This window comes from Eptatretus burgeri, chromosome 16 (assembly GCF_056783735.1).
Source record: "Eptatretus burgeri isolate ZD-2024b chromosome 16, Ebu_testis_v1, whole genome shotgun sequence".
Taxonomy (NCBI): Eukaryota; Metazoa; Chordata; class Myxini; order Myxiniformes; family Myxinidae; genus Eptatretus; species Eptatretus burgeri.
The window spans coordinates 6,854,098-6,867,898 of record NC_140976.1 but is presented as its reverse complement, the minus strand read 5'-3'; the positions used below and the strand labels follow the sequence as shown (position 1 = coordinate 6,867,898).

The 13,801-nt window shown below is 44.8% G+C and overlaps 1 protein-coding gene across 2 annotated transcripts in view; it reads right to left on the bottom strand.

Moving 5' to 3' along the window:
- Window positions 1-13,801, bottom strand: part of LOC147010411 (cell adhesion molecule 2-like) — a 97,057-nt gene that overhangs the window by 32,616 nt on the left and 50,640 nt on the right. The window contains exon 8 of one of the 2 annotated variants that reach the window (XM_085858946.1): window positions 9,818-10,726. The exons of the other annotated variant lie outside the window; for it this stretch is intronic. Coding sequence (XP_085715072.1) covers window positions 10,713-10,726 — 14 coding nt within the window. The 3' untranslated portion in view covers window positions 9,818-10,712. Of the gene's footprint in view, window positions 1-9,817; window positions 10,727-13,801 lie in introns of those variants that run through there. 2 annotated transcript variants of the gene reach the window in all.

The following is a 13,801-nucleotide window of genomic DNA, read 5'->3' as shown; positions in this document are numbered from 1 at the left end:
CCTCGAACCCGAGCTCCTTGCCTCTTCCCGCAACTCTTCTCAGCCGACTCCAGAACCCAACTCGATGACACACCGATGACTTCGCCACCCGACTCGACTCTCTGCCACACCGATGACTCGACTCACTCTTTCTGCCCTGATTCGCCTTGCACTCACCATTTTATAGGCTGACAGGAGCAGCTAATATGCAAATATCCGGATCAGGATGACCTCGGGGGCGGAGCCACGCTCGCCAATTGGTCGGAGGAAAGGGGGCGTGAATATCCCCCGATCCTATAATTTGCATATATCGATTTCCTACAGACGCGCCTGGAGGCGGGGCCAATCCGCTCCGCGCTTGGTAATTGGACGGAGCAAAAGTGGGCGTGTAGCATTCCTGATCCGAATTTTCCTCGGAAAGGCCGCTATTTGCGCTCACTGCTCGGTGTGTATCACTGAACGGGCCCAAGACAGCCCGACGCTCAGTGTTCACAGGTGGTGTGGGAATGGCCATAGAAGGAGAGAGGTGAAGGTGGTGGAAGGTTTTCGGTGGTGAGGGTTGATGGTTATGGTGCCGTTGGGAATGACGGTGATGCGATGTTTGCGGGATTGAGTTGTGAAGGTAAAGGTCGTGGCTGTTGGCGTTGTTGTTGTTGTTGTTGTTGTTGTTGTTGTCTAAGGGTTGGAGCGTAGTTGCAGTTGGTGACGATGGCTGGCGTGGTGGTTGTTGTGTGATGGCGGATGAGACGTGGTTGGTTCAAAATAAAGTTAGAACAGAAAAACGGCTATCTCAAAGCGTCGCAGCCCGAATGAATCACATAAATTCCCTCTATACAACGGGTTTGGGGCGAACTACACATGTACTTAGAGATATCTCACCTACGGGCCCTGAATGGTGGTTTGCGAATTTCCACAGACGTAACAATATATTCACACACACACACACACACACACACACACACACACACACACACACACACACACACACACACACACACACACACACACACACACACACACACACACACACACACACACACACACCAGGTACTAGGCCAAACCTTTCATTGGCAGATTTAGCCTCTCATGGCATCACGTGTGCACTCTCTTGTGTGGAATACAGTACAGTATATACTCTGGTTGACAACTCTGGGCTTCATCATTATGTTATGATAATAGTTCACAACATTGGGCATACTATTCCTTGGACAGTTAGGTTAGCAGCCTCTCAGTACACAATTCTTCGAGTCTATTGACCATTCTTTCCATGAACCCCTCACTTTTTGTCCCCTTGTTTCTCCCAACATCATCTTCTTTCATGTGGTCCAATCATCAGTCATTCAAGATGTAAACCCAGGAAATCTTAAGCATTCTCAGACCTGCTGATCAAGCTGTGCAAGAGCGTTCCAACATCCTTCCAACTGGTGGATGGGACACTCTTCCACCAAGTGTTCTGCAGTCTGGGGCCCTCCACAATCACAGCGTGCTGTGTCAGCTAGGTTCGAGGTGTACATGCAACCTCAGTACCGTCAAGTCTGGCATTTCACTCAGGCCGACTGGCAGAATCTTCAAACAGCCATCAAACTTCAAGACTGGTCTCCCATCTCTACGTTCTCCGACATCAGCTCATCCTGGAAATTCTTTCAAATAAATTTGCTCTCTTTTATACACTGATTTATCCCATCTCGTCTTCAGTTGTCCTACCCTTCCTCCCACCCATTGTACACTGAAGCTTGTGGCGAGGCGGTTGTCCTGGAACAACTTGCCTTTTCCTCATGGAAGGCTAATTCAACTGAAGGCAATCTCATTTCCTTCCACAAAGCTCAGAACAAGTGTGTGTCTACCCTGAGGAGAACCAGAAAGCAACATCTTTCTAATCTCGTCTGAACTCTCAAATCTGTCTCCCTCGTCCAAATCCTGGTGGTGTCGAGTTAAGTCTGTTTCTGGTGTATGTTTCCCCTCCATCCTCTCCCTTTCCTCAAATGGCTGCACAGCTGACACTGCACGTGAAAATGCTGATTGTCTAAACTCCGTGTTTGCTTCTAAATCTTGTGTCCCAAACCCATTGCTTTCAGTACCCACCTTACTCAGTCTTACCCAGCTGTCCCTGGACTCTGTGTCCTTTTCCCCTGCCAAGGTGGAGAACTTGCTGTCAAACCTCAACTCATATTCTGCAACCAGTCCAAACGGCATCAGCCCACATGTCCTAAAAACCTGCTCTGCTGCACTTGCTCACCCTCTCTCTGTTCTATTCTCCCTCTCATTTGCTCAAGGTCATCTGCCATCTGCTTGGAAATCAGCTAACATTACCGCACTGCATACAAAGATGCTAAAACAGATCCCTGCAACTACAGACCAATCAGCCTTCTCCCAATCATCAGCAAGGTTATGGAATCCATCATCGCTTCAGACATTAAATCCTTCCTCTTCTTCAATGGTTTGATTTCCGATCATTAATTTGGTTTCAGACCAGGTCACTCTACGGTGGATATGCTGCTTCTGCGCTCCCAACAATGGATGGAGGTCCACAATGCCAGACAGGAAATCAGAGCCATATCCCTTGACATATCGTGTGCTTTCGACACGGTCTGGCACCCTGCCCTGCTCACCAAACTCTCTTCCTATGGTATCCAAGGCCATCTCCATTCATGGCTCGCAGACTTCCTCTCCTGTCGCAGCCAACGTGTGGCCCTAAATGGAGTTCTTTCATCCCCTCTTCCTGTCCAGGCTGGAGTTCCTCAAGGTAGCGTTCTGGGCCCTGTTCTTTTTATGGTTTTCATCAACGATCTCTCCGACTCTGGAAAATCCTCTTTATCTCTTTTCTGATGACTCCACCCTCTGCCGTTCCATCAGTCATCCCTCAGACTGGCAAGCTACAGCCTCTTCACTCTCTGCATATCTGGATAAAATCACAAACTGGTCCAACATGCGGAAGATGTCTTTCAATCCTGACAAATCACACACTCTCACAATGTCTCTCCGAAAGGACCCCCCCCCCCGCCCCCATCTACTTTCTTAACAATCCTCTAGAAGAAATCCTTTCATTTGAACTTCTGGGTCTCATTATCTGCCATGAACTTTCCTGGAAAAGCCACATTTCCAACCTGGCCTCCAAAGCCAATCACTGACTGGGCATCCTCCATCGCACAAAGTCCTTCTTTGGCACACCTGAGCTGCTGACCACATACAAAGCTTTCGTCTGCAGCCTGATGGAGTACTGCTCTCCCTGTTTGGCTGGTGCTCCCGCTTCTCACCTTTCTCGGCTTCACACTTTGAAAACCAAGGCATTTAGGATTCTTTTTTGGTATACCTTGTCGAGGCTCGTATGAGAGCTAACACACAGCGCACAAGGGGAGCAGGAGACAAGAGGGGTGGAAGATAGAAGGACAAAATAGTGGGGAACAGAGATGTTATGGGGAAGGAGAAAACAGTGGGGAATAGGATAATTTGTATCTCCTGCAATGAGGCTGAGTGTTTGGGTCTCTCACTCTCTCTCACTGCAGGCAGGTCGGTGGTCTTTCTGTCTTCTACCGTCTCCTCTCCGGCATTGCCCCCCCCCCGTCCTGCTCCCCACACCATTCCCTATATTTCCGCAGGGCACTCATGGTCCGTCAGCAACCCCCTTTCTGGTAAAACCAAGAATGAGTACTCACCTTCACTCTTTCATTCCTCTTTTTCCCACCTTTGGAACAAACTCGCACACTCTCTTGAATCCCACTCTTCAAACCTGCTTTTCGCCACCATCTCTTATCTTCCCCCATCCAAAACCTCGATCTTTTCTACCCCTGTTAATCCACTCCAAACCCACCTCCTTCAAATTCCCTGCTTTCCTTCCTGAAATTCCCTGGTGCGTCCATCTTGTATACCCCGTGTTCCCCACCCAATCCCTCTCCCTTCCGCAGATCTCCTAATGTCTTTGTTCCCCATTTTTTTTTCCTTCCTCTCCTGCCCCTCTTGTCTCTTGCTCCCCCTTGTTGTACATTCTGTTTGTTAGCTCTCATGCGAGCCTCGACATTGTATTAAAAACAAAAATACCTGCACACAGTCTGTTCAGGCAGCATCACTTCTTTTTTGGAAGCCTGCAGCCTGCTGAGAGGTGGAAATGGGTGGCAGATGCTGCAGTCTACATTTGGATCACCTCATTTCCCACTCTGAGAAATGCCACCGTTGTCTACTCTCTGAGTTGTCAGCCTCGATGTAAGACTGGGCTGCAGACTCTTGAGTCGTTGAGTTTGCAGTGGTTCGTGCATCCTGGTGTCGAGGGGCTGAACTTCAGAGTCAAAAGCTTTAAGTGCAGCATGTCTAGTTGTTGCTTCTCACCTTAGGTGGTGGGTGGGTGTTTGTCTGAGGCAGCCATTGATGACTCTTTGGGCAGACTTGAGCTGGACATCCACTTTCATTGTGTGCATGAAACTAAGCAGGAACACAGTACTCTGCTGGAGCATGCACCAATGTCAGTGTGGTGGAGCGTAGGGTTATGAAATCTGCTCCAAAGTCATGACCTGCTCGTTTCCGAAGCAGGTTGACCCGAGGTGCTGTTTTTCCAGTCACATCCTCAGCATGCTTGCAGAAAGTAAGGGCCCTGTTCAACTTAATACCAAGGTAGGTCGGTGTGTTGGTAAAAGGAATCAGAGTACCAAAGAGTCGAAGATGTAGTCATCAATTAGCATCCTTATTGCTCAGGTGCAAAACTGAATAGGTGGTCTTCTGCACATTATGATGGAGTCACCATTGATGGTAATAGTTGTGCATTGTGTAAATATCACATGACAAGGTCTGCTCTATGCCCTGAAAACTGTCACAGTTCTTTAAGATGGCTAAGTCATCTGCATAAGCCATTTTCATACCAGAAGTGTGTCGCAAGTCAGCTGTATAGTTTGAAAAGTGCCAGAGCATGAACAGACCCTTGGGGTGCACTATTCTTAAGAGTCCTGATTCGGCTGGGTAGTCCATTTATCAACACCAGAAAACAGGGGTTGAGATGATCTCATTGATGACTTATACCATACATCCGTCTTGTCGAGCATTATATAGCTTGAGGAGCAGGCCACGGTGCCACACCTAATCATAGGCAGATGAGAGACCAATAATGAGTGCACCGCATTTCTTGTTGGTCTCAAAAGCATCCTCGATATTTTATGTGGCAGCCAGCACCTGATCTTCTGTGCTCCTGTGTTTCTTGAAACCTTCATTTGGCAGAACTTGCTCAAGGAGTGGCTCTATCCTCTTCAGGATGCAGAATCCCTGGAACAGCAGTGCGGTAAGGGTTTGTTGAAAGAGACTAATCGAAGGAGGTATATGCACGGCGTGCAGTAGGTCAAAGTTAGCTTTTAAAAAAGCTGTTTGGTTGCACCAGTACTAAGTACTGGAGAAGCTGGATACTGCTGGAATTTACTTCGGTACTCTGATGAAACACAGAGAAAACCCGAGGGTGGACCAAGAAAACTACAACCTGTCAGCCGTCAAAGACATTTCCGGGATGGAGGTCAGTTGTAATGTCATTCTTCCAACTGTGGAATTGTCTCTCCCTGTGTGTGTGTGTCCATTCCTGATATTCCCTCCAGTCCTTCGATTGCCATCTTCTGATAATTTATACCTTTTCTGTGTGCACATTCCTCATCCATTTGCCAGCAAGTTCTCTATCATTTGGATATTCCACTGGTCTCCATGTCTGCACAGAAACAAGTGTGTAACTTTGTTGAGCTGCGTGTCCCCAACTATGAAATGGCCTTGCACACAATTTTGCTTTCGTATAACAAATAGCTAAGAGATGGAATGAGCAGGCAGCTTGTCCATTTAAATAAGTGCACCTTATTTTTACAGTGATCTATGGCTCATGGAGAAGTTTGTACACAAACAACATGGAGGATGCAGACAATGGTAGACATCAGTGTACTTTACCAGTACTTGCCACATTATTTGAAGACAATGGAAAATCGCTCGTGACATGAGGATTTTGAACCTGGGTTCCTCGCTTCGCGGGCCGAGGACTCAAATGGGGAACAGCAACTGGCCATCTCGATGAGAATACTAACGGGCCAACTTGATGGGAAGATGAACAGGTTAACTCGATGGGAACACTAACGGGCCAACGCGATGGGAACACTCGCGGGCCACACTCACGGATCAACCTGATGGGGAAGACTCACGGGCCAACCCCATAGGAGCACTCACGGGCTGACCCGATGGAAACTCTCAAGGGCTACACTCACGGACTAACCCTGATTCGAACACCCGTGGATCAACCAGATGGGAACATTAGTGGACCAAACAAACACTAAAGCAGTTTTTGGCGAGAGGTGCAAAAGTCTCACGGGCGGTGAAACTTTCAAAACGGATGAACATTTGAAGTCAAATTGCTCACAGATAGTTCGAGTGAGATGGAGTCGCTGGACTGATGCCAAAGTCACCGAAATTGCATTCTACTTGTAATGTGATATTTAATCGAAATGGAGAGCGGTGTGGGGTGAACAAACTCCGGGGAGATCAAAACGTTTGTGCAAACTTCCTTTGAGGGACAAAACTATTTCTCGAGGAATGACTGAGAGTACCACAAAATTGATGTTCTGCAAATTGATGTATTGAAAAATGAGGAAGTAATGTCGTCTATTTTATCATATGAGCCTTTTGGTGACCCGTGAGATTGCCCGCCACACAATTTCTTGGAATTCACCTTCCGAGGCTCAGAAACACAAAGCGAAGAGTATGGCAGGATCAGGAGGGTGTTAAATAACACAACTCATCACATACTCATATCAGTGCAATATTTCCCTAGCAGTGCCTGTCTGACTTAATGTTACAGGGTATCAACTTAATACATACACTAAAATGCCTTTCCTTCCCAAATGCTTCCTCATCTCTCCTCCAAAATTCCTTTTTAATCTTCTCTCCTCTAACCTTACCTTCCTTCTCTTAATTTAGCCCTCCCCTGTTATCTGTACACAATATGTCGATGGACTCATCTCTTTTACTTTCCATATCCTTACTTGCTCTCTTGCCAATGCCTGGTGTGCAGTTTACAGTGAGAGTGGAAGAAAGTTCAATCGTGTCCTTAAAATTGAAAGAATTTCAAAAATTAAAACATCATAAAGCAACGGATGAACACATTCTCAAACTCTTCCCGACCTTTTCCATCTCTGTCTCCATTGCCGTAGGTCAGAGTCCTAACGACTTTGGTCTTGGGGATGGCAAGACACGAAGATTTCTGCAGAAACCGTACGCAAAGCCTTCTGACCTCAGACTTTTGATTTCCCTTTGGTTCTGCATGAGTGACCACCCTTCGACCCCTGACCCGAGGCTCGGTTTGCACAGAGCCTTACACTTCACCGGCTGTGCCGATCCTGCTTTGTATTCAAGTCCGGCCTTCACGTCTTCATTTGCTCCTACCCGTGGAGCACGATTCCTCAATGCATTGCAAACAAAGGACAGGAGAGGAACAACGTGTGAAATGAATGGAGAAAAGGAATGAGGAAGTAAAAAAAAAAAAAAAAGAGAAGAAAAGCCAATGCAGAGTGGCAAACCTGTGGCAGTGCTTTCGGGGATGACAAGAACAACTCCTCCCTCAGGCAAGGAGTGCAGAGCTCGGCAAATTAAGGTTAAGCAAGTAGGGCAGATTCATTATAAATTTCTACTCAACTGCTGTACAACTCTTGAGAAGTTTTTTGAGAAGAAAGATGTGCACAAATTGGCGCAGCATGCTCAACCAGCAATGCCAACAGTGGTTGTGTTAAGTTTGTTTTAATGGCACTTCATGAATCAGGCCACAGGCCTTAACCCCCTCCCACCAATCCTTCCCTCCTTCCACCCAGTTGTTATAACTTTTCACAGAGGAGGAAATGAATGCATCCCAGCCTGGGGATCCTATCAGTGGGATGATCCATCTCCATCTTGCTCCAAATTGAGAAGATGAATGGTAAAACTGCAGGAAAATATGTACGCGTAGCGAAAAGCTAATTTGGATAATGATCATTAGACCAACTCCACCTTTCCTTTTTGCACAGAAGGGACCCAGGTTTGCTTACAGCGAGCGTCCGACCACATTCCTGAAATCTCCCAAATTTACATTGCATCTTCGAGGAATGAGGACATACAGGTGAGGATGATGAAAGTAAATGAAACAGAAAAGGTTGTTTAACCTGTCGTGACAATGTTCTTTCCTAGAAATTGTGGAAATGTCATTAAGAAATGCCAAATTTATATGACGAGATAGGTACAAACAGAATTTTTGTTGTTGGTAATACAGGTATTGAGGCTCGTGGAAGAGTGGCACAACAAGAGGTAAAGGAGCAATGGACACAATGTCGAATAAAGGGAAAACTGGAGGACAAGAACATTCAGGTATACCCAGTCATGAGGGAGGAGTTGCTGGTGAAAGTAGGACAGGGACACGACAGGTGTTAGAAGAGCTCAGAGGTAGAAATTGGAGAGACCACGAGGTGGCTGTGGACAGCAAACTGGAAGTCTTGGAGCAACGAGCTCGAGACAACACTTGGCAAGACGGTTCCATATGCAAGAGAAGAGGGGTTTGAATGAATGTCGGTGAGCGTTGGTTTGAGTTGGGGAGGATCACAAGTAACGGTTTCTGGTAAAACATGTGACCTTGGAGAAGAAGGGGTTGGATAGAGAGGGGGGGGGGGAGATCTGAAGCAGAAAAGTAAGAATTGAGCAGGTAAAAGACTACCTGGCGACCAACCTGCCTTGGTGAACTAAGATCAAACCCTTTGACTCAGCCTCTGGCACAAGATGCCAATAATACTGATGATGGTCTTAAGATTCCTGGGCCTCAAAAGTGAAGATATGGGATGGAACAGAAATTCTGAGGTGGTGACTGCCGATGGAGGTCGACGAAGACATCCAACTTGCCCACGACAAGCTATAGCCGATCGTGAAGCCCGTGAGTACCAGTGAGAGTGTACTTCTCCAGGATGATTACGACAGAAACAAGATGGAGAATTTCCAAACCGGTCTTTTTGGAAGGGAGTGGCTTGGTGGTGGAGTCGGTGAAGTCCACTCTCAGCAAAACATACTCTCAGCAAAATAAAATTACCTTGTGGTAGGTGAAAGACAAAAGCTTAGAGATAAAAGCAAAAGGTGTTATGACCATCTCAGGTCATCCCCTACCTGCAACCATACTTTCTACCTCAATTAACCCTCCCCAAGCCTACGTCTTTCCAGGTTTCCCGATTTTCCTTCCGCTTCTGTGATTGAGAGCTTGCAGCCCTATATTCATACAACTCACCTCGCCCCCCCCCCCAACTTGCTCTCATTGTTCCACACATCCCTCATTCCTCCAAGTCTCTCCTCCATTTTGTCCCTCAATCCTGCTATTGGTGTGTCCCTCCCCTCTTTTTACGCCGGTCACGTGAAGCGAAAAGCGGGGCTAAGCAATTGGTTCATGTCTGTCCATCTGTCTGTCCGATCAGTTTATGATCATCAGTTGATGATCGAGGAACAACTTTTTTTAAAAAATCGAATGTTATACTTCGAACATGAATCGTAAGACAAATTTGCTGTTTTATCGTATTTTTAGCTCTGAATTCGTCCCGATCGCACATGCGCTGAGAGGAGCGAGATCATTTTTTTTTTTACTCTGTCTCTCTCGCAGTCAAACAAAATTTAAAATCATTCCAAACAGGAAACTTGCTGTTTTTAAAAGACGTCATAAAGGACACAAACAACAGGCACGAATAACAAATGCAATGTGTTAGATAGGGTGATGTCATAGCCACTGGGGAAAATAGCGGGAAACCCCAGAATTCATTTATTTTTTCTGCCTTTAAACCTCTTTAAACATAAATTTTAATTGAACTATATACTTGAAGAATGTACAACACAAATCGCCTTCATTATACTTCTAGGAACTATGCTATATATTGATATCTGGCATGAGGGTGATCAATAAAAACTCATTCTCCTAAACTGTGACTCAACGTCGTCTTATTACAGTGTATAAGGGTGGTTGGCGTATGAGACACTTCAGTCATGCTAAAATTCCGGATTTTTTTTTTTGAACAATCATTAAAATTATTATTTTATTAAAGTTGAAGTAGAGGAGGGCCTTGCCGTTCATGGGTTTTCCCCTTCGTGGATTCGTTCTGTCGTGATGAATTGATTTTATTCAGGGCTCGTAGCATGGGAACGTGTACAATTTGCAGACAAATTTTGAAAAATTTGAACTTTGTTGTATATAGATGTGTAGTATACCATTTTTAAAGGGTAGGTTCTTCTGATTCATGTGGTATAATTATTGAGGCTTCATTCCATTTCATTGCTGAGATATGGCGAATTAAGTGTAGTCCTCTGAGAAGGTCATTTGTGCAGCAGCGGTGACGCCGGCAACGGACAAACGACTGCTAGACCATAAATGTACAAGTTTGTGGCAACATGTTGCGGCCTGCGACTCCTTTTTATTCGGCTTGTGCAGTTGTTTGTGGCTTCAATTTATCGATCGGTACTGTGCAATACGGTGTCGCTCTTCGAGGAGTTTGTATTGTTGTATCTTCGGACTTTCATTGGTTCGCTCGCGCTCACGGGATAATCGTTTTCTTTCAGCTAGCGACAGTGGAATTTTCTTGCCCTTCTTTTCAGAAAGTTTTTCTCTATATGTTGCTAATCGTTTTCGTTCACTGGTTAAGCGAAGTGCATTCTGTTCAGCGGTGTTCTCCTCCGTCTGCTTTTTTCGGGAACGCCTCTTCCTTTCTGCGGCTGTCATGGCTGTTGATTTTCCCATGCTTCTAGTGGTACTTATCTGCAACAGGTAAAAGAATAGTTGAAATGGATGCATTAATAATAAGAGAATCGGTTTCCGCTTATTTATAGTCCGTTTTATCTCAAATATTGTGGACATAAATTATGCCATAAAACGTGACGTACACAAAACGTGACGTACTGCACCCTGAAACTAAGCCAACAAAAGAGTGTATTGCATTAAGAGCTTATCTATCAATATGTATCAGTGAATCATTTATTTTACATATGCGTCTATTGGTTAATTTATCATGTATTTGGAAGTTCCAGGCTTTGTCGGGTGTGTGATACGCTGTGACGGATGTGACGAATACATTATTGCACGGATGCAGGTGTGATCACATTTAACATCAGATAGTGTAATATATATAATTATTCCTTAACTATACCTTAATTATGATTAAATGCAGCAGTTTGGCGATGATGTTCCATCCGATTTTGCCGATATTCCATCTCCATGATCTCAAACGTGACGTACAAAAAATGTGACGTACTCTCTAACAATGGAAGTTGGGTCATAAATAAAAAAATGGGACATCCAAAATGAATAATATTGCTAAAACAATTCGATCATCATGCAATGTATGTTTTAATGCTAAAAAAAATAACAACCTGATGCCTATTTTACATAATAAAGCCAAGCATCTTTGAATTTACCGTACTCTCTAACATCCAAACAGGCACACTTTGGACGCTCGGCACACGCGTATACCTCGAACCTCAACTATTTTGCAGTTACTGACAATTAGCATAGCCTTCAACCATTACACAACAATAAATAATTTAACCATTAAGGTGAAAGTAATATTTGTATAGCACCATTCTAAAAGGAAAGTTAGGTTTGAAAAATAATTTTGCCTGAAATTGTATTTTGGAAATTTTTGTAAAAATTGTACCACAATATCACAATAATTATTTTTAATTGCCATATATTTGTTCCAGGCATGATTCACAATCATCAAAAAAAAAATTGGGTGACAATTGTTTAAAATGTTTCAATATTCACCTATGTGAGTGAGGTGTGCTTGATGATCTGTAACTTGAATTTACCAATTTTTACCCTATTTTCCACATTTTAATTTAATATATCTCAGCAAATATTGGTCCGATCCTGCTTAATGCATATATATCAAGATGATCGTCGAAAAATTTCCTGTCCAATTATCAACTTTGTATGTCTCAAAAATTTATGGTACAAAATATATAATCCTTTTAATGCCAACGACGGTGAATTGTACACGTTCCCATGCTACAAGCCTCAGGCAAGGTTTGTGGATTGCGATCAATGCGCTCAAATGATCGCAGGTCGGTGAACTATTTTCCACATTTATTCACTGATTTAACATGGGCCATCAACACAATAACCCCCCCCCCCCAAACTCTCCAACATCATCATCTCCATCAACTCGTCTTTATCGTCGCCATCGTCAACATCGCCATCGCATTATTGGATCAGGTTTATCAACATTATGCGCTTAATAACTCAAGAAAATAAACTTTATTTTATGTTCTTAATACAGTAAAATAAGCCTGGTGTTGGCTTTACGGTTAAGGATGCTGGCTTAAGATCTTAGGGCCTTAAGTTCGAGCCTCTGTCGTGCCTGTCATCCTTCCGAAGTTGGTAGACATGACTATCAGCTTACCGGAAACATGGGGAACTGCATCTGTGGAATAGCTGTGCTCCCAGCAATGATGCAACGAGCAGGCATAGGCTGCATACGAAATGATAGGCTGCCAAGAAAATAATGCTCTATTCTATAAGTTTTGGGCAATGCCGGGTACCTTTCTAGTGAAGAATAAGGCAGAGGGTGGAGTCGTCAGCAAAGAGATAAAGAGGTTTTTCTAGAGAGTCAGAGAGATTTTTGATGAAGATTAGGAAGGGGATGGGGCCTAGAAAACTGCCTTGAGGCACTCCAACCTAAACAGGGAGAGAGACGTAAGGATTCCAATGAGAGACACGCATTGGCTATGAGAGGGGAGGAAGTCAGTCACCCAAGAGTGGAGTTGGTCTTGGATTCCATAGGCAGACAGTTTGGAGAGCAAAGCAGGATGCCAGACTGCATGGAATGCTCGAGATATGTCTCGAGAGATGGCCCTGATCTCATGTCTGACATTAAATGCCTCCATCCATTGTTGGGAGAGTAGAAGCAGCATGTCCAAGGCAGAGTGACCATGTCTGAATCCAAATTGGTGTTCTGTGATGAGGTCGTTGGAGAAAAGGAATTATTTAATGTCAACTGCGATGATGGATTCCATGACCTTGCTGATGAATGGAAGTAAGCTAATTGGTCTGTGATTAAGTGGGTCGATTTTTGCACCTTTTATGTTATGCAGTGATGATGGCTGATTTCCCAGTAGATGGAATATGACCTACGGCAAATTATAGGGTGAAAATGAGGGAGAGGATGTGCAAGAGCAGCTGAGCAGGTTTTTAGGACAAGAGAGCTGATGCAATCTGGTCCAGTTGCAGAATCAAAGTCAAGAGTTGCCAGAAATTTCTCCACCTCCTCGGGTGAAAAAGAGTCCAGGAGCAGTTGGGTATGACTAGATTAGGTGGGTACAGAGGACGGGGGGGTTACGGAATGTGGACACAATATTTGGAAGCAAACACATAATTGAGGCATTCGGCCTTCTCACAATCGGAGTCGGCTGTGGTGCCATTTGAAGAGCGTGAAGCGGTGGAAGGGGAGCATACTCCAGAGACAGACTTAACAAGGTGCTACCAGGTTTTGAAGGAAGGAGACAAGTTTGAAAGTTCCATTTTGAGATTAGAGAGATGTTGTTTTCTGGCTCGTCTGAGACTGGACACACATGTTGCAGGCTTTGTGGGATCTGAGATTGCCCATGGAGTGACGCTGATATAATAAGTCAGTCCCAAGGAGTCACAGAAGTCATTTTGCTGAAGTACCATGGTTGGTGAGATAGGTACGAACACCCAGCTAATTGGCATGGTGACAACTGAAATCGCCACGTATGAGGAAGAGAGAGTTGGGATGGAGTCGTCATTGTTTGGAGGATGGTACAACACACAGACAAACGTGAAGTGGGAGTAGAGGGGAAGTCGCAGCGGGAGGTA